We start from the raw sequence: 18,832 nt of genomic DNA on the forward strand, positions 1-18,832 counted from the left end.
TGACAGTCAGAACTATAAGCTACGCATGTGATTGGTTACCTTTGTGACGAAYATAGCTTGTGGCCAATTGCATTTCATGAAAAGAAAAACCGGAACAACAGATTTTTTTCTTTTATTTTTTTTACAGCTGATTATAAAGCTATGCTGATCTAAGAGGAACGACTAACGACAAGCTTCCTAGAAATGTAGTGGAGTAAAAAGTACAATATTTGTCTTTGAAATGTAGTGGAGTAAAAGTAAAAAGTTCCCAAATAAATAACTACTCAAGTAAAGTAAAGATACTCAAAAAATGCACTTAATTACAGTAATAAAGTAAAAGTACTTTGTTACTGTCCACCACTGGAGGTGGAGGTCATTGATACAGATGGTCTTCAGTAGATTAGCTTAAAAAACATGGAAGACATGCAGACATAAACATTTATCCGTCTGTTTTCTTTACCTGCTTCGCTGGGATGTGGTCCTGATCTCCAGTAGTCACTGTGTTTGAGGCAAGGGACACYCTGGACAGGCCTTTAAACCCTTCCTTTTTTACACTCAAACCATTCAGTTGSGGTCTATATAAATTGGAGCTGCAATGCTTTGGTCTGAATTCCTCCTTATTGTAACTCCACAAGCCCCTCTTTCATCCCTTTTCTGAGGTGTGTCTCAGATCAACTCATTTTGAGGCTGTCTCTTTAAATCCAAAGGAGATGCTTCACACCCCAGCCCCTTCCAGCTTCCAGACMKGTCTATTTTAGCTTGATAGATGGGTTTACAGCTATATTGTTGCATGGAAACCTTTCATTTAAGAAATATTTATTGAAAAAYAYGACCCAAACAGAATATAAAGATATCTACGCAGCACCGGGAGAGATTATTTTCAAGTTTTGTGCACTTCTGTGGTCTCCAAGTACACAACAAAATGCATTTAAYAGCAAWAAATAAATAAATWAAAAAAGAGAGAAATGGATTTTGCATGATATGTCCCCTTCAGGTCCATCACAGGGACACATGGAGACAAACAACAAAAAAATGCTCACACACTCACTCACACCTAAGGACAAATTATAGAGTTACCAATTAACTGAACATATGTGTTTTTGGTCAGAGGGAGGAAACCGGAGTACTCAGAGACAACCCACACATGCATGGGTGGAACTCCACCCAGAAAGATCCCAGTCCAGGAGACGAATCTGCAAACTTCTCTCTGAGAGGCGACGGCTCTAACAACTGCACCACCGAGCCACCATAAACATTTAAAGTTTGTGAAAAGGGCTGCATGAAACATCAGTTTATCATCACTGCAGTATCATTGGTGATATGAACATTGCAAACGATTGCAATAAACTGAAAACACAAACTGATTATATGTTTAATAATCAAAAGGACTTCCGCTGCCATGAAAGCTCATCACTGTTTTAGACGATGGAGTCAAAATTATAACAAATGAAAAGTAAAARTAGCGAGTCACACCTGATAATGTCAAGATTGTGTAGCCATATAGTTTCTGAATCCAAGCTGAGAAAGAGGATTAACTGTAACACACTTGTTTATCTTTATTCTTCCTGGTTCAGATCTCAGTACAAAGGTTTATAACTTGATTGAAACTGACCCTCTAACCGTACACCTTCACCTCTGGCAGCTGTGGGATTGTTCCAGGTGCCTCCCAGAAATCTTTGTGTTTGTGTGGCCCTCCTTCACTGTGCAGCCACTCYCACAATCTCCCACGGTACAACGGAATATTTTCTTAGTCCACATGCCTTGTTGAGCAAAACAAAACAAGCTGAAGAATATTTGATGTTTCCCTCCTTTGTCTCCAGCTTATTGTCTTTCCCATTTTGCTTTGGCCTCCTTTCATTCCTGACATTTCTCAGTAAATCTAAACACAGCATGGTTGAGTTTTGTGTGATCATGTCAGTACTCTTTCTTGATTTTAGTTTCCCAACTGAATAACAGAAGAAAAAGGCAGCCGAAGTGTACCTTTTTTAAAGTCAGAGGAAGTAAAATGTTAAGAATGTTTTGCACAAAAATAATCATTGAGGTTTAAAAATCAGTTGAGCTGTTATGTATATTGTGTTTTTACTGTCTGCCCCYAATTGAGTTATGGTTGTTGTTTTTTCTATTAGATACAGTACATTCCCCAGAACGCAATGATGCCTACAATCTGTCTGTAGTTTGCATAAAACATCTTTTTCACATAATGTTTGTGCATTCTGTCATTTTATTACATGTGACTCATCATATTGTCACATATTATATTAACTTTATTGCTTCTGTGTAAACAAAGCCTGGCGAGAATTGGATCATTTTCTATCATGTCTTCCTGTGTTGTATCTGTCGTTTTGTGTGCAAAAGTGGGKCTTTTTGTTTTCTTTTATGTCTTCACAATGGGACTTTCTTACTTAAATGCATTTATTCTAGATCGCGTCCGTTGTCCTTTTATTTGGATATGAAAACTGTAATCGGTGTGTCCTCAGACGTCCAGTAAAGAGGCGAGTGTTGTTTCAAGCTGCACCTGAGACATTGTAAAACAGTGCGATCTGAAAACTCATCAAGCAGCAGCTTTCTGCTTCCCACTGAATTAGGGACGAAAAGCTGTTAACATTCCCTAGCATCTCCCTATAACTGAGTCTGTAAAAAGGTTTTATTTTGTTGGTGTTAAAAAAATACCCAGGAGGATATTAAATGCTTGTGGTTYTCCTCCTTGCCTTACTTTTTGAAAATTTAATTACTAAAGACAAAAAGGCTCTGCAACTGTTTATTTATTTGTTACTTATTTGTCATGCTTCATGATTTCTGATAGATTTAATTCAATAATTTAGAAGAAAACTTTGAATAGCTCTCATCTTTTTGCTGTCACTTCATGAATAATCTTTAAGCATATTTCTTTGCTCCTTCCTAAACTCTATCCTCAGATTCGCCTCTGAATCCTGAGGAGTTAACTTGTGTGCTGACGAATGCCCCGGGTGCTCTCTGTGGCTTTGAGCAGCTCTTCGTTCAAAAGAAAAAAACACTGACTCCAATAACAGCCCACTGTGACTCCCGTCCAGTAGCCAAACTATTCTGACTCATTGCGCATGATGGATGACCTCAGTTCTCCTGAGACTCAGCTAAAACAAAAACCGGAAATGTGAGGATGTGGATAAAAGTTGGGTCGAAGCATCTTTAACACCAAGCACTTTTGGGAATCTGTGCTTTAGCTGCTCATCAAGACTACTGGGACCAGAAAACGTGCACACATGTAGTTTTTATCGTTCAGATGATACTAATAATTTGATGAAACCGCACCGCCTCATCTGCGTTTCTGTTTCGTCCCTGATGTCAGATTCTAGATCTGTTTGGCTCTTTGTGTCTTTCTGAGCAGCCTATAAACTGTACATTGTGTGTTTGTTTGTTTCAGGGGAGCCGGGGGCACTACCGGTACCACTGGCAGAGCCACAATGTCAAACAGAGCGGCGTGGATGACATGGTCCTGCTCAGCAAGATCAACGAGGACGCCATCGTGGACAACCTCAAGAAGAGATACATGGATGACTACATCTTTGTATCCTTCGCTCCCGTTTTCTSTTCGTACCCCAGTGAGGAATGGCTGAGTGTCTCGTCCCTGCTTGTTCCCAGAAAAGCTGAAGTCTCGCTCACAGTCAGATWGTAGCAGTGAGTAATAGGTCAGAGATGGAAGGTGACAAATTCCCGGTGGGGAAAGGGGATTCTTTGTTCGTACCCTCACCCACATATCTGATTTCCTTCTCTTTCACAAGAGGCAGGCATGCTTGTCTCACAGAGGTGGAAAGTGTAAAAGAAAAAGTTTGAGTTTAGTCACTTCTTTTGGGTTTTGGTTCTCCTTTCGAGTGACATCCCGAGAGTTAAYATTTTCATACAGTGCGCTGCACAAACGCTACATTTAGGCTTTTAAATGCAGCTGCGGCTACACACATAAGCTGTTCATGACGTGCAGCAAGCTGAATGACTGAATGCCCTCTTTGAATGCTCTCAAAGCAGCTCATTGCATGAATTTCATCCCCCTCTCCGGCTGTTTGCAGGATTAAGAAGTTTAGTAAATGCTGGCAGTTTTAAGTTTGTCACCACTGAGCCAGGCTATGGTTTTGAGTCGATTAAATAGCTGTAACTGGGAGGTCTGCCTGCCAAGGTTGTGGGTCAATGTGGGCCACCCACAATAGCTGCTTTATTTGCTGTTAGCAGCCTTCTTGTCCTCGGGGCATAAAAGTTCAGCATTACATGTCATTTATAAGCACCTATTTAAGTTTAAGAATGCCACTACTACACTGTATCACTTACATGGCATGTAAGAGGTTAAAGGTTAAATAAAATAGATTTCTAGAGTTATTGCTCTTATTAATGACATTATTTCTAATATTTTAATTAGCTGTTCCAGCCTACCTTCAGTAATTTTAGTGGTCTAATCTAAAAGGATGACCCCACCCATGGTATTATTATTTAAGTTTGTTCATTTCTTTAAAAAACAACATAAATTCAATATACTGTGTATTACACTAGTATTTGTAATGAAAATAAAATACAAAGCTTAACATAATACCATGTTCTTTGAAGTTCATAAAAACTGGCAAAACATTCTCATAAATCATTGTCTGCTGCCATGCTGGCAGTAACTAAGGAAGCATGTAGCTCCTACCAAGATGGCGACACAAATTCTCGGCTTGTTAGCACAGACCTGGATGTGGTTGGCCTTTTCTATTTCGGTGATGAAGTCAGTTCTCTTTTATACAGTTTCATCATGTTCTCCTTCAAGTCATTGGGCCTCATGCAAGAACCGTTCGTACGCACAGATTTGTTCTTAAGTTGTGCGTACGAGTGATTTAGGAGAATTTGTGGCATTCACCAATGTTTTCGTATTCTAAGATTTTTTTCAGATACGAACAAAATTCACGAGTGGTCCAGACCTGTCGTATATTTTACGAACAGTCATTCTGCTGTTATCCAGACGGGTTTTCCTCCCTAATAACTTTATATTTCGTTAGTTTGAAGATATTTTAAGTTGAAAATAAATCACACTCCATAATTATGTTGACAATAGGCTATTCTGCTTGAATTAGAGTTATAATTTTAAATGTAATAATTTAGACTAACAATATAAATTGTCCGTCCGTTTTCTGCCGCTTATCCGGGATCAGGTCCTGGTGCGGTGCGCAAYGGTGTGTCTTCTGAATAAATGAAAATGATTTAGCACAGTTGTTTATACTTTTAGCAGCTCTTTTTATTCCACAGCTGACCTGCTAAAAATGACAGATTTTCTTTTCTGGATCTCTGACAGACGGACTTCAATCTCTGAACTCGTAAAGTTTTTCTTTTTAGTTTTCGCTGTCATTTTCATGAATGGACACTTCGGACGGGAAACATAGCCTTATATGGTGTTTTTGGGGTGGTAATTATGCTAACCTCCTCTAGCGTGCACGAGCAGCTGGATATGAACAGGTGAAATTTACGCAGCTCATTTACACACTTTTCCTGAAGATAGAAGAGTTTGTTGAATCTGACGTGACATGTTCGTACGAACCCTTCATACGAACAAAAGTAAGAGAAATTTAGGATAAGAATACKAACATGTTCTTGCATGAGGCCCATTGTTTCTAAAATGATGTAATGTTTAAATATGTTTGTATGATCTTTAACACACTTTTACCAGACATACATCGGTCCTGTGCTTATTTCCGTCAACCCCTTCAAGCAGATGCCATACTTTGGAGAGAAAGAAATAGAGATGTATCAAGGAGCGGTAAGTACATAATTAGAACATACAGACTTATTATCAATGTTGGATTTAAGGTGGTAAAAGTCTGATGTGGCGTAAACCTTTCAGCTGGTTGGCGCAGATGTTTCTGTCAGAAACTCGATTCAAGCATTAAGTGTGCTTGGCAGCACCTCACAGAACGGCCACTTCATGTCTCTGATAAATGCAGCGCCGACTCCTGAAGCCAGAAAGACTGAATTCCCTTAAAAACAGACTGTGAGCRCATTCAGTGTCACTCATGCAAAAGTCATCAGTTGACTTTTGCAGAGATTGTACACGTGTGAAACGTTTTGTTTCAGCAAGACTACAGCATTCTGTACRTGTCACGTCATCACGGCTCAGCAGGAAGAATTCAGAGACTAAACTGGTCTGCATGTGGCTCAAACCTGTCACCTTCTGAAATCTACTGAAACACTGAAACCTATCTGACTGGTCTCTTCAGTTCTCAAACAGTGTTTTTTTGAAAAAAGAGGCAACACAATACTGTGGTTAACATGCCTCCATCACAAGTTTAGTTTAGTTTATAACGGGTATCAAACAAAAAATCCGCAGTTACTTGAAACTTTACTAAACTTTGATCATTGATGTTTTTGTATGAACTGCAATGAAAATAGGGTTTAAATACTTTGTAACATGTGTATAGTTTTGCAATATATCTAAACTTGTTGTTATCTGGTCATGAATATTTATTTGTCATTGCTTTTAAATTTTAAGCAGTTAAATGAACTTCAATTCACATTTAAAACAATATTTCAAGACTTTCACTTTTCTACTTCATGTTTTTTATCCTGATTTTTGATTTTAATAAAACTCTTTCCCTGACATCTAGGCTCAGTACGAGAACCCTCCTCACATCTACGCTCTGGCAGATAACATGTACAGAAATATGATGATAGATCGGGAGAACCAATGTGTCATCATCAGGTAAGACTTTCACATTTCACTCATTTCATTCTTCACCACCTTTTTTGTTTTATGGGCTAATGAGATGCAACGACCAAATTATGCAACACTTAAGAGCAGCATTTCTCTTCRTACCTTTTATTTATCTTTTGTCAAATACCCAGAATGGGGAGTACGCTAGACAGTCAGGGATGATTTTCTGTGCAATCTGATCTGCCAGTTGGCAGAACTGACAGGCTGTTTAGTTAATGCCAATGAACGAACACGCAACAGGAGAACAGATCGAACAGGTTCCACCACAGCTTTTGCTACATCTGATCGAGAAAGATATGCCTCTTTTGTGTTTTCCCTCTGCGCTGCTTCCAGTGTTAGTTGAATCTAAAATGAGGACTAAAATGTAATATCCAAACGAGGAAAAGAATAAAAGAACCGTTGGATCTGGACCGAATTACCTCAGGAATTATGATGGAAACAAAGCAGCTGTTGTGGTGTATTTTTAAAGAACTTCCTGGTTTAAGTAGAAAAACACCTGCAGCTTCTTGGCTCAGATTTACTGGCCTCCTAGGTCTAGGAACGTTTTCTGTACTTTTGAAGGCTTTTGCTGAGTTTGCTGGTGAAACGTTTAAACCTTAAAACCCTCTTGACCGAGGCTTTATCCTGAGTTATCTAAACAACACGGTTTCCATATCTCTTACCTCACGACGCGTGACCCTGCTTCAGCACTCACGTTTGTTTGGACAGCCAGCAGTTGCTTCATAAAGGCGCTGAGGTGGATTTTATGAGCAACTAAATCAGCAAACAGGAGCTTAAAAGTGGTTTCATGATGAACTAAGTCTCAGTGAACATAACTGCAGTAAACTGCTGGCTGTGCTTTGTGGTTAGCATCAGTCTGCGTTGGCTCTTTCTAACATTTACTGAAAAAAAGGAGTTTGCTGATGATGAGGGAATGTCCGCGTAAAGTGGTCAGGCAGTTAAAAATACTTGATTCCTGTTGTTTAATTAGATGGCACTTTGTTATTTTCTCCATATTATAACATGTGACCAATATGAACTAGAGCAGCTGAAGTTATTGTTGCACAACTTCCTCCAAGCTCAGATTAAACTAGATTTATGACTCCAGCTGAAACTTTTTATACATACAACATTCAATACAGACAAGACCTAAATGTATTAAAATGTTTATTATTTAATTTATTAGTAAAGTACTGGGATTTCTTTCCTAGCTGCCAGTTGTAGCAGTTTTTCATCATCATTCTAAAGTTTCTGTGGTCTGAAAATAAAATAAAAAAACCTTCACTGTAGAAAAGAAGCAGGATTCGTTTTGACAGAATTTAGTTGTTTAAAATTAAGGAATACATGTCTGAGTAAAACTAAAGAGATAATACAATAATATTTGCACTCAAAAGCCCAGCTGCAGTATTGTATGAAATACCACAAAGTGATATTTGAGTTAATCTTACCATAAAATTTCTTTGGTAAAAGTTAAAATCTCCTCCTTTTACCTGTGTAAAAGTCTTAAAGTATCAGATTTCTTTTACTTAAGTATCAAAAATAAATTTCTGACATAAAAAGTACTTTAAGTATTAAAAGTATTGAGTAAGAGTGAGAGGTTACATTTTACAAAATTACATTTATTGGGAGGTGATCCCCACCCTCAAAAAATTTAAATAAACATTTTCTCTAAAGGCTGAAATGACTATAATATCATATTCAAATATCAGAATGATGTATATTTATACTTCTCATCAACCATGATTAAATTCACTTTATCTAGGAGGCACAGTTTATCTGGATAGCTTTTTTTAACAATAACAAACCGAAATGAGAACAAGCCTAAATGAAATGGGACTAACGAGTTTTTACTTCTTGCCTTTTTTTAAAATGTAAGGAGTAAAAAGTAGGCTGAAAAATAATTAACCAAAATTTCTATTTAACTACAGTAACAAAGCATTTGTACTTACTTACTTTACAACTCTGCCCAGCTGTCAGCAGGGACGATCAACTGTTTTATTCTTGGTTACATGAGAATGAAGATCTTCACTTTGTTTAGAAACCTTTAGGTCAGATGGTGTGGACCGTTTCTGTCCACCTTCAGACGTTCAGTCGGTGGTTTTGACTCCAGCTGTGGCACTAATTTTTTTTGTTTCTTTTTGGCAGGCCACTCCTGTTTTCATTGTACATGTTGTGTGCATTAAGTCTTTTGTTTCATAGATGTGGCCTTCCTCCGCTTCTTCCTTTCTAAGGAAGTGAGGGCAGCAAATGAAGTATTTGGCGTTGAATAGACAATGCATTGTGTTATTTTCAAAAACAGAGTATTGTAGTCAGTGTCAGATGCCCCAGAAGCCAGAATCAGGAAGCTCGAACCTTTATGATGCCTAATGTGTGAAACAAAAATACATGGAAGTGAGGTTAGCCTCTGGAATGAGCTCTGCTGCCACCAMAACCGCCTTTACGCGTTATCATTTGTCTTACTGCACATGACTAGATCTGCATATTCGAAATACCAGCCGTTATCGTTACTATTTTAGCAGGCAGCGAAGCATGCAGCCAAAGATCAGCAGACTATTGTAAAGAGAGAGAATGATATCTTCAAATCCTAATATTTTATTTCCTGGTGAAGCAAATGTGTCATCATTCTGACCTGGAAGGCAGAAGGCGCGATGCATTTCTTCTCAACATGCTACGTCTTTATTTATTTGAAAGTTTGAGTCGTAAGGTAAAGATTCTCATGAGATCTCAGGATTATCAATGCTGTTTAAAGACTGCTGCCTGTAAAATTAGAAATTCKGATGTCTGCACATTCCTTGCATGTTTTAAATGTGCAATCATTTGTGAAAGCTAATACCTAATATTTCCTTCTGCGTGGTATCGAGTAATTTATGTCCTTATTTGGTTAACGATGCTTCCAGTTTTCAGGTTTCACCTTTTCTGAGGCCAAAAGAGCAGGACTCCCACTGAAGCTTGGGCTTAAAATAGACACATCAAAGTGTAACTTTCAGAGGTAGTAACAATGCTTTCAGGCAGAGATCAGAGTGTATCTGAATGAAAAACACAGCAGAACATTTTTTTTTTTGTGTCTTGATTTCAAGCTGCACTGGGGGAAATCCAGATAAAGGTGAAGGATCTGGTAGGAGCAGGGAGGTATTTAGGGGGATGGGAGTAGTCGTACAGAGACTCCAATGTAATAATGCTGCTCCCATGACTTCCTCTGGCAGCCCCTTAACAGTCTGCAGCTGTGTTCCTTACAGTGGCTGCACCAACTTCGCTCTACTTTAAGGCTCAGGCGCACACACACACACACACACACACACACACACNCACACACACACACACACACACACACACACACACACACACACACACACACACACACAAACAGATTTCTCCGCCAGCCGCTGCCAAACCACATGTGGCAGCACGAGTATGACCATGGCACAGTGAAAGGCAAGGAGGAAAATGATCAAGTGAGGGAAAAGATGGATAAAATATGTAAACAAAACAGAACCGTTGTCCTTATGGCTCCATAATCAGCTGCTCTTTTTGAAACCGAGGTGAGTTTAGCTTCCAGGTGCACCAAATGAATAAAAAAAATGTTGAAGTGAAGTGATATACAGAACCATGAAGTCAATCAGTGACAGAGACATCAGTGTCCACATTAATTATTACAAAGCTATACTTAGCTCTTCTTATCGTCACATCTGCATGGAGAATTATTGACAAATATACTGGTTACACTTTGTATCATAGCTTCCGCAAGTAGAAGTTCAAATAAACTTTCACACACGGAGAGCAAAAATGATTTAAAAACAAGGAAGGAACTCTTGAACATTATGTCTGAGCAGACTGTCAGGTGTCATGGGCATTTAGATGAATTTAAGGGACAGCCTTGTAATTGGAAAGTGCCCCTACAGCCTAGTAAGTGAAAACATACAGTAAAAGTTCTGTATATAAAGTTTAAGTTATGCAACAAAAAGCACAAAGTGGCTGCCCGAGTCACATTTTAAAGTGTTTTCCGGCGCTTGGACTGTTTAACATTTAAATTTGTCTCCAAAAAATTAGTTTATCTAAAAGTTTGTTTGTTTGTTTTTCAGTGGAGAAAGTGGAGCAGGGAAGACTGTCGCAGCCAAATACATCATGGGATACATCTCCAAAGTGTCGGGAGGCGGCCCCCGAGTGCAGGTGTGAAAAAGTTGTCCTTGCGCCTTATATTCAAATGCTTTGTTGCATGAATGGAATGACTGAAAATCACAGTGAGACTTTAAAACACACATGGATGAAGCAGTCCATTGAACAGGATCTTTATTACAAGCAGCAAATATGTTCCCATTTATAACAAAACTACCACTTCCATCTTAGTAACGTGTCAAAATTGAAAAGTTTCTTGTCAAAAGTTGAACTTGAAATGATCATTTAAAGCTTTTATTTATTTTTGTTGGGACTATTCCAACATTTTATTCGTATTTAAACAAGAAGGAGCTGAACATCTTCAGGTTGACCAGAGGTCACCTGCAGAGCGTTAACTCACACAAACACACCTGTTTTAGCTTGTCTTCACTATGGCTCCCAGTTCATTTTATATTACATTTTAAAATTCTGGATTTAATCTTTAGCGCTTTGCATGAACAAGCTCCTTCTTATATCTCAGCTTTGATCCAGCTTCACACATTGTCTCGCAGGTTGAGGTCATCAGGTCAGAGGTTGTTGTTGGGAAACTGCACCCATTTTAAATGTTGTGGGGATCGATCCAAGCAGTTGCACCCTGACTTTAGAATACACTGCCCCAGTCTATATGCAGCCTTGATTCTATTGATGCTTTTAAAAAGCACATGAAGACATTTTTTACAAACAGGCTTTTAGCTAGTTGTTAGTTTTTTATGTGTATTCTGCCCTGCTTTTACTTGTACTTTTTAATGAGATATTTTTACATTTTTCGTGCTTTTATTGTGAAGCACTTTGTGATTTTTATATCTATGAAATAAAATCTACATAAATTTTTGGTAAACTAATGGATAATATGATAATTCATGTCTAAAGTTTTTGTAAAGTCTTTCTTGGATTTTCCCCTCTTTTTTTCTTAAAAATGTGACTTTCAGATACTGTTCATCTGTTGTTAATAGTTTTATTTCTTCTTTTAAACATGTGACACTTTTTCCCCTCTCCTCCATATGTCCACTGTCCTCATTTTTAATATTTAAAAATGTTAAATTGTCACGATCATTTAAAGAGATCAGAAGCAAGTCTGGAATCTAGAGAGCAAAAGATAATGTCTAAAAGGTGGTTTAAATATTTGTTTAGTTTAGCATATGTGGATAACAGAAGGATGTGAACCTTTAGAGTCAGCAGAACAATAATAGCAGTTAAATGTTTCCAGTAACTTCTGATCAGACCTGCACTTCAGCTTTGAGCTCTAGCACAGAAATAGCTTTTATTTTGAAAATCTGCTAAGTCAAACGTCACACCCCACATCCTTTCACTACCTTTGAATTAAACTATATGTAATAATTTTAACTTAAGCTTTTCATATTGTTGTTTGACCCTTTTATCCATTCACTCAATAAATAAAAAAACTGTAATAAAGTTTAATTTAGTTTGTAATAACAGTTAACCTCCTGTCATCACCCCGTCAGCAGACAGTTTTTCAGCCACCCCCCTTCAGCCATCTGGTAGCACCCCACCCCAAACCAGCAGATGTCCTCTAAGCTTAATAAAGACCTGAAGTTTTATGAGGAAGTCCATGCTCCATGTTTTTAAAGTTAAATATTTAATCAACTCAGAGCTGCTACCACCAAGACATCAGAAATTATTTTCAGGTTTAAAATCAACACTGAGCTGCTTCTTAGAAGCTGTATTCAACTTGTTAGATTTTTACAATATTTTGTCACATTCTTTGTTGTTGTTGTTTTTTTTTTTTTAGAAAACAAAAGAAACAACTGGAATTCACCAAAGTGCTTTATGGTTTAATTAAACAACAGAATAATAATAAAATATACTAGAAAATAGCCTACTTATTCTGTTCAGAATATTGAAAATATTGAAATTTAGGTGTTGGTTTCTACTTGTTTGTCACTTGTCTGAATATTTTAAATCCATCAATTTTTACAGAAGCATTACTAAAAGCTGAAAACAAAATGTTAATGTTTTGTCTCTTGTGAAGGAGTAAGGTCAGACAGAAGAAAAGTGTTCCAGTCAACTTTTAACAATAATGGAAGAGGGAACCTCTCTGTCTGCTGAAAAGATTAAAAACTCATGTGTCTCTGACATACACATGGCTCACAGGAAAGATAATGTCCTCCAGACTTGGTGTGTGTGTGTGTGTTGTCTGTATGTGTCTTTTTACACACATACACAGTGGAAACTTCCAAAGACGTAAGCAGCCTGTCGCTGAGGGTGTGAAATGTTGTGGTGTGTCTCTACCTGCTCTACAGTTTCTGTGTGCAATTCACTCTTTTTTTTTTTTATTTCTCCTTGCAGCACGTCAAAGACATCATCCTGCAGTCCAACCCGCTGCTGGAGGCCTTCGGAAACGCCAAGACTCTGAGGAACAACAACTCCAGCAGATTTGTACGGTTTCTTTTATGTTAAATGTTCCACTTTTTGTGACTCAAAATGATTCCGGTCATCACAAGCAAAATCACAAAAGTGTCTTTTCAAACCTTCCCTACATCCTTTTTGCATCCTCCTCGTGTTCTGAAACCAAAATGGAAAGAAGCCTTCAAAGTTGCAGTGCAGCTCCTCTATTGTGTTGCTAACAAAAGATTTCACGTCTCTCAGGCATGTGGCTGTCGGTGGATTTTTGTGGCACACCTTTCGGGTCTGAGGCTTTTGAAAACAAAGATTTCTCTTCTGCTTCTGTTTTCTCGCTCGAAGGCTTCAACCCTCACATGTGCCCTGGTTAACCAGAACTAAAAAGAACACATGTAGAACCGCTCATTTACCTCCTCTGCTACTTCGCTATGATGGAAATTAAACTTTTTAAAATAATTTGTCACCTGCTGGACTGGATCTATTTCATATTTCCATACAGAGCTGAGCTTATAAATATATTGAAGCGAATATGAAGGAAAAATAAATTGCTTTGGCACTGATGGGCTAAGATCACAGCTCTTTTTGAATAAATAGTGTCTCTGTTCAGTTTTGGGCCTCTGCTCGCAGCTCGTCTGAAACAGATACATTACAGGCCCGTCTGGAGTCCAGAGCGCCATAAAAACCAGGATCAGATTTTTAAATGCAGTAAATAATTTCACACACATTCACACACATATTAAAAACTCTGGAAGGGCCAGACGACAGGTTTTCACACCATATAGCTGTATATTTTCAGCTTTATTTTAACCCTGAAAAAAAAAACACAACTCCTTTGATCCAACAGGGAAAATACTTTGAGATCCAGTTCAGTTCCGGTGGGGAGCCAGATGGAGGGAAAATTTCCAATTTTCTCCTGGAGAAGTCTCGTGTCGTCATGAGGAATCCTGGAGAAAGGAGTTTCCATATATTCTATCAGGTGAGTTGAAAAGAAARGCCAAAGTTTTCCTCATCTGGTGTTCAGATGAGGAGGAAAAGAAAAAGTTTAGTTTTTCTGTAGTTTATTTAAAGAAAACTCAGGGTTCAAGAAAAATATTTTCAAGAGGATGAATATACAGCAACAGGCAAACATGTGAGTAAAATGTAATTAACTCAAAGCAAGTGGAGTTTAAATAAAGAAACATACATTTATAGATTAAAGCTTCAGCTTTATCTGTTCAGGCTGTATCCTGCTCTGTAACTTTCCTGGTTTGGGACATAATTTTTTTTCAGTGTGTCGTCCCCGTCCCCCACAATTTTTWTYTATTTATTTATTTATTTATTTATTTATTTATTTATTTATTTATTTATTTATTTATTTATTTATTTATTTATTTATTTATTTATTTATTTATTTATTTATTTATTTATTTATTTATTTGGGTAAGTGTGCAGCACTGTGTCCCTCTGGTAGTGTCCATGAAGAATTGTGGACATTTCCATCATTTAAGTTGCCCATCCCTGATCTATCATGGATCAGACTGAAGTTAAAAATGTTACTAAAAACCTGTATAACATTTAAGTCAGAGAAAATAAACCATTGCTTAAAATAATAAAAATAATGGTATTTGGGTTGTCAGTACATTTATTAAAGTCACATTTTAACATGTTATGTTATGCAAACRAAGGGTGAATTTCTGCTTCACAGTTGATAGAAGGAGCCAGTGGAGAACAGAAGAACAGCCTGGGAATCACAAGCTTGGATTACTACAGTTACCTCAATCAATCCGGTTCCTACAAAGTGGAGGACATCAACGACAAAAGTGACTTCCAGGAGACAGTGGTACGCTCTGACTCAGGCGGCAGCAGTGAATTCATACAAATATCCTTCAGCCTTTCCATTCTTGCCTCTTCGTCACCATCCTCTTTTGTTTTCATTTCCAATTAGCTCTTCCTGTTTTTGTTGATCAGTGTGACCGCAGCTGGAGTAATTAAAGGACAGGTTAGCCCACGCCGCAGCCCTGATTTAGCATGGTATTTTTTTCCTCCTCAGCATGCCATGAATGTGATTGGCATCACGGCGGAGGACAGCTCCATGGTGCTTCAGATTGTGGCTGGAGTCCTTCACCTGGGAAACATCACCTTCAAGGAATCGGGCAACTACGCTGCTGTGGAGAGTGAAGAGTGTAAGTTACCATCCTCTCACTCTGTAAGGCTGGATGGACAAGTCTTCCATTGTGGACAGCTTTTTATTYGTTTGTAAATAAAAAATCCTGAGCTGCGATATGTAAAGCCCTCTATCAAACTAGAATAGACAAATCTGGAAGCTGTAGGAGAGCAGCGTGTGAAGCGCCGCCTCGTTTGGATTTAAAAACACAGCCTCGAAACGAGTTGATCTGAGACACACCTCAGAAAAGCTGCTTGTGGAGTTACAATGAGGAATTCAGACCAAATCATTGCAGTTCCACTTCATATAGACCCCAACTGAATGATTTAAATTTGAAAAAGAAGGATTTAAAGCTGGATATGTCTCCTTTAAACGTAAAAGTGCTTCTTGTTTTATTAATGAATCAAATCTGCAGCTGCTGAGACATTTGGATGCAGAACTTTTATCCAGACTTCTGTGCTCATAATGTTGGTGGAGGTGAAGGTGCAGTCAACTTGAGACTGTCTCCCTGTCCTGAGCTGCCCTTCTCAGACTGGTTCTGGTGAATATTTCTCTCTTACCACTTTCACGCCCTAACYCTTCACTGTGTTAATGCTGAGCTGCAGTCAGCCATCTCAAGTATTCCAGCCCAGATTCGATTACYAGAGAATGAAAAGCTATTTTTGCAGGTCTGGATTTTTGTTACAGGGTGAAGACTTTTAGAAAAATACCTTTGCCTCCACCACCTTCTCTTGTTACTTTTCTTGTTGTAGAAATTAAGCTGTGCTCTGATGTCACTGCAGCTCTGACTTTCCCGTTTTCTCTCATTTCCCTTTTTCTGTGCTAAAATTGAAATGTGTTCCACATAATGGGGATGAATTATTACATTTGTGCCAGTTGTAAAGCCAGTTTTAGTGTGATCTTGTGCCTGTCACTCTCTATTATCTATATGTGAACAAAGTTATACTTGTGCCTGGTTCTGTTTGTGTATAGTATAGGATTGGTTTAATTTAAGTTGTCAGTTTTGAATTATTTACGTATATCAGATGTGCATAAAAGGATATAATTCTGTAGCATGGAATTATTAAAAGTTACAAATGAACTTCTAACCTACAATCATCAGGTCAGATTTCTGTCATCTTGAAATAAACATCATTACAAACATGGATAAAGGAAAGATACAAGGATTTTTTTCAAACATCACTGACCAGTTTTCTTCTGTAAAAACAGCATCAGATTTAAAATTTCCCTTTTGTTCAAATGATTTTATTAAAAGCTTAGCTAAAGAAAGTGTTGATTGTCATCCAACATCACTAATTGGGTTGAAGCAGCATAATTGGCAGACCTCTGTGCCGACAACACCCCATCTAATGCTCTTATTCTCCGTTGCTTTGACTAACAAATCTCCTACGGGAAGCTTTTTCTGAGGCTTGTGTTCCCAACAGTTACATGCACAAACATGTAAACAACATGCACCACGTTTACGACGTGCAATCCATACGTCTCCTGTCAAAGTTTCTTCATGATTGAAATGCGTAGTCAAGTCACCAATGTCCCAAAACAGGAGCTACTACAGTGGTGGGATGCATTCCCAGACGCAGTGAGTCTGCAAGCCTGAGAGTTATTTCCTTTTAGGGGAAGTGAGTCACTGTAATAAGGCAGGGAGGGGCTCTCCAGGGACAATATCAATGCCAGGTCATGGCAAGTAGTGTGTAGTGTGCACAGCTTATTTTTAAAAGTGTTAGCTTATTGCTATTACTCATGGATTATGATTTCATTGCAGAGGCTCATTTGTTTTGCTGTTCAGCCATGTTTTCCCCTTTGTTTTGTGTCATATGACTTTTACAAACATAGTGGTGCTGATGCTTTGTCTGATTAGTTAGTTAGAACAAATGAAAGACAAAAGATCTGGAAGAGATATGACTTTTCTGTGACTCACTACTATGCAAAATTTGTAGGAGGTAAAAATTGGAACGAGCATCGTCCGGACAATTTGCATTCTGGTTTTCATAGAAAATTTGTCTTTGCTTTTCTTTTTTAATTTTGAAATTTTTTTGAATTTTTTGAATGAATTTTTAATTAGTTTGAACCATTACTGTTAATCTAGCTGAATAGTTTTTAATAATATTTAGAAAAAAATTAATTTGAGAAACGAAATAAAGGGGACATTTTTAATAGATATATACGCTCCTTTGTAATTTTTTCCTCCTCTCTTCTAACAGTTTTAGCTTTTCCTGCATTTCTGCTCGGCATCGACCAGAACCGTTTGAAAGAGAAGCTGACGAGCAGAAAGATGGACAGTAAGTGGGGCAACGCTGTGGAGTCGATCGATGTAACCCTGAATGTGGAGCAGGCGTGCTACACTCGGGACGCCCTCTCCAAGGCTCTGCATGCTCGTGTGTTTGACTACCTGGTTGAGGTGAGGGAACTCCTGTACCGCCTTGGATTAATATCATCATCATCATCATCATCATCATCATCATTACTGTGACAGTGTGGAGTAATTTGCTGAGAGTAATCCTTTGATTTCAGTCGATCAACAAAGCCATGGTGAAGAATCGTCAGGAGTTAAATGTCGGCGTGTTAGACATTTATGGATTTGAAATTTTCCAAGTAAGTTTTTTTTTTTAGGCTGCCTCTCAAACCAGCTTATGACCACTGCAGCAGCACATGAGTCGGATTAACTGGTTTTAGCATTTAAACAGATTTAACACAGAGGATTAACTAATTTATAAGGTCTGTGGATTAAGTTTTATCTTCTGATTGAGACGGCAGCTTTTTGAAATCTGATTAGTTGGTTCTTGAAATTMTTTTTGTTTGTTTTCATTGATGAGAGGTCTTGAACTTTGAAGTGCTCTTGAACTGATTTTAGTTTGCAAATTKTTTTTCTTTAACTAACCCTAACACTACAGAAATTGCCTTTTCTAAAAGYTAAAATAATCAAAATGGTAGCTAAAAGCTAATAGAACCTAGATGCCAGAAGTTTCAAAAAGTAACAAAATGTTARCTTTAAGATTTGGAAACAAACTACATTTAAAACATCAAAATACTAGCTAAATGTTAAAAGTAGCAGAACTGGCTAAAAGCTAAAATTGGCACAAGAAGACAAACGTAAAGTAAGCAGATGAATGTTGAAGCAGATGTTTTAAATGTTTGAATGTTTTTGAATTGAACTGAAGAGAACTCAGTGTTTTAAAATGTTTAGAATTTTTCTAAATAAGGTTRAATATATTTGAAAAGTTAAAAAGTCATATCAACAATCTCCTGGATTAGCTGCAGGTTTTCATGTATGAATGGCTAAAACAACACAAAGTATGCAGAAGAAGTTAGTTTACAAAAAAATGTAGGGAAAACATGTAGAAAACAAGAAAGCAACTGTGGATTCTGAATCACACAATAATGCACAATTTTCTAAAAATGTRGCCTTGCCTTCATGTCAGACAGCCTCAAGAGAGCTCCCAAACTAAACAAAACCCAGTGAATATACAGATTATTCAGATTCTACTCCAGATAAAGCTCATTTCAGCTGAATGGAC

The 18,832-nt window shown here is 37.8% G+C and overlaps 1 protein-coding gene across 2 annotated transcripts in view; it reads left to right on the plus strand.

The window, feature by feature from the left end:
- The window catches only part of myo1ea (myosin IEa), a gene marked incomplete in the record, with an annotated part of 48,344 nt that overhangs the window by 11,364 nt on the left and 18,148 nt on the right, over nt 1-18,832 (plus strand). For both annotated transcript variants that reach the window (XM_014027518.1, XM_014027525.1), the window contains 10 exon segments: nt 3,380-3,523; nt 5,642-5,731; nt 6,576-6,670; nt 10,741-10,828; nt 13,121-13,210; nt 14,019-14,150; nt 14,859-14,993; nt 15,204-15,336; nt 17,519-17,715; nt 17,829-17,909. In XM_014027518.1, coding sequence (XP_013882972.1) covers nt 3,380-3,523; nt 5,642-5,731; nt 6,576-6,670; nt 10,741-10,828; nt 13,121-13,210; nt 14,019-14,150; nt 14,859-14,993; nt 15,204-15,336; nt 17,519-17,715; nt 17,829-17,909 — 1,185 coding nt within the window.

The sequence above is a fragment of the Austrofundulus limnaeus genome, unplaced genomic scaffold, assembly GCF_001266775.1.
Source record: "Austrofundulus limnaeus strain Quisiro unplaced genomic scaffold, Austrofundulus_limnaeus-1.0 Scaffold5, whole genome shotgun sequence".
Classification (NCBI taxonomy): domain Eukaryota; kingdom Metazoa; phylum Chordata; class Actinopteri; order Cyprinodontiformes; family Rivulidae; genus Austrofundulus; species Austrofundulus limnaeus.